Source organism: Ruditapes philippinarum, unplaced genomic scaffold (assembly GCF_026571515.1).
Source record: "Ruditapes philippinarum isolate M1 unplaced genomic scaffold, ASM2657151v2 ctg3744_1_1_1_1, whole genome shotgun sequence".
NCBI lineage: Eukaryota > Metazoa > Mollusca > Bivalvia > Venerida > Veneridae > Ruditapes > Ruditapes philippinarum.
Window position 1 is genome coordinate 1 of NW_026862935.1, and position 1776 is coordinate 1776.

The 1776-nt window shown below is 33.2% G+C and overlaps 1 protein-coding gene across 1 annotated transcript; it reads right to left on the minus strand.

Annotated features, from left to right (window-relative positions):
* Window positions 1–6: 6 nt before the first annotated feature.
* Window positions 7–1553, minus strand: LOC132720640 (E3 ubiquitin-protein ligase TRIM33-like; the record flags this gene model as incomplete). Its single annotated transcript, XM_060704806.1, has 1 exon — window positions 7–1553. A coding segment is annotated over exon 1 (1229 nt), but the record flags the coding sequence as incomplete, so codon positions are not given.
* Between the last annotated feature and the right edge of the window lie 223 nt (window positions 1554–1776).

Genomic DNA, 1776 nt, shown 5'->3' on the forward strand with positions numbered 1-1776 from the left:
CTTGACCATTTACTGTCAGATAAGACAATGCAACCATCTGTTAATGTGACGATATCTGTTATCTCCGGTTGTTTACCATCAGGTATTGTAAGAACATTATCTGAAATACGAACGAAGAAAGGATGTTTTTCGTCATTCAAAGCCTCATTTAATGAAGCATTGTCTTCAACTATGTTATTTGCACCTGCCTTTGTTTGTACCATACTATCATTTTCTGATATGCTTTTTGAACTTGAACAAGAGCAGTTTACATCTGCACCAACACTAGAGCACCCATAATCAAACGATAATTTTCTATCTTCTGTTAAAGCAATTTGTTTCGTTGTCTGAAGAAATCTTTCTTTGTCTGCTGTAACACTCAAACATATCTGTAACGTGTTTAAGGTGGTTGTTGTCTTACATTGCATCAGAAGATGATTATCGGTGGACTTTGTGGACGAGTGCATAATAGGAGATAGATCAACCGAGTAACAACACATTTCTGTAGTCATGGGTAATTTGTAGAGAGGTAGCTTTTCCGTCTGTTCCACTAATGAAAACGAGCATCGGAAGATATCAGCACTTGTATAATTACTTACAATCTTTTGCAGGATATCTTTATTTTCTGAAGCCGTTTGGCGTGTTTCCTTAAGTACATTTTGTTGACTTTTCAGCTCTGAATTTCGTTTCTCTTCAGTTGTATTAACTTTATCTAGTATGTCTTTCTCGCACTTTTCTAATTGATTAATCACTTTATATTTAAGGTCAGTCATATATTTTTGAATTTCTTGCTTGTTCAAGAGACTTTTTTCTATCATTCTAGCAATTTCGTTTTCTTGGTCCCTACAATGCTTTCCTATATTCTCTAAATCTTTTGACATTCTCTCGTTGAATTTTGTTGTAAGCAGTTGCTCGCCGGCAATTTCAATATCAACAATTGTTTTACATTTAAGCTCACGTATGTTAAGTAAGCAAATACTACACAAATAATGCTCATGGTCTAAGCAAAAAAACTCAAGTTTTTTTTCAGTATGGTCATTGCAGTTTTGAAACTTTTCCAAGTCTTCAGTAGTCTTTGACACTGTCTTTAAGTCGGTAATTGCTAATAAAAGGTGTTTTCTGGTAGCTTTACTACTTGCATGAATATCAGCACATGTACTGCATTGTGACTCCTCACATGTCAAACAGTATTTAGTTGCCTTTTTGTCCTCATTTCTAAACTGACATGGACCGCAATTATCCATTTCAGATCCCATTGTCTATGAATATATGTAAAACGAAGGCAATATTGTTGACGCAAAATGAAAGTTAAAAAACATTTTTCCTTCATATGATTATATCTCTAAATAGCTATCTCTGACAAAAAATAACATTAAACGATGATATGCTCATTTACCTATCTATATATCCGTTCTTTTCTTTCCAAAGTGGATTTTAACAATTTCCTAAAGTTGTTTTTTCAACTTCTACATCCTATCCACATTCTTGTTCTAATATAGATTTTGATAAAATTATACGTGGCATAAACATGTATTGGAAACAAAATGTTATCTTGTAAACATGTACTGGGATTGATTCGGTTTTAACAAGGACCATATGTTGTTTTATCAGTTATTACACGCGAGCGCAAAACAAATGTATATTTTGACGCAAAGTAGATATATTTAGCAGGAAAAATGTACTTACTTATTACAGCCGCGTAGAAGTATAAATTTACTCTTATGCATTCCTGTGACATATACGATGTAAAATTTCTTGTCATTGTACATAATAAAATGTTTGGTAATCAGGTATGTC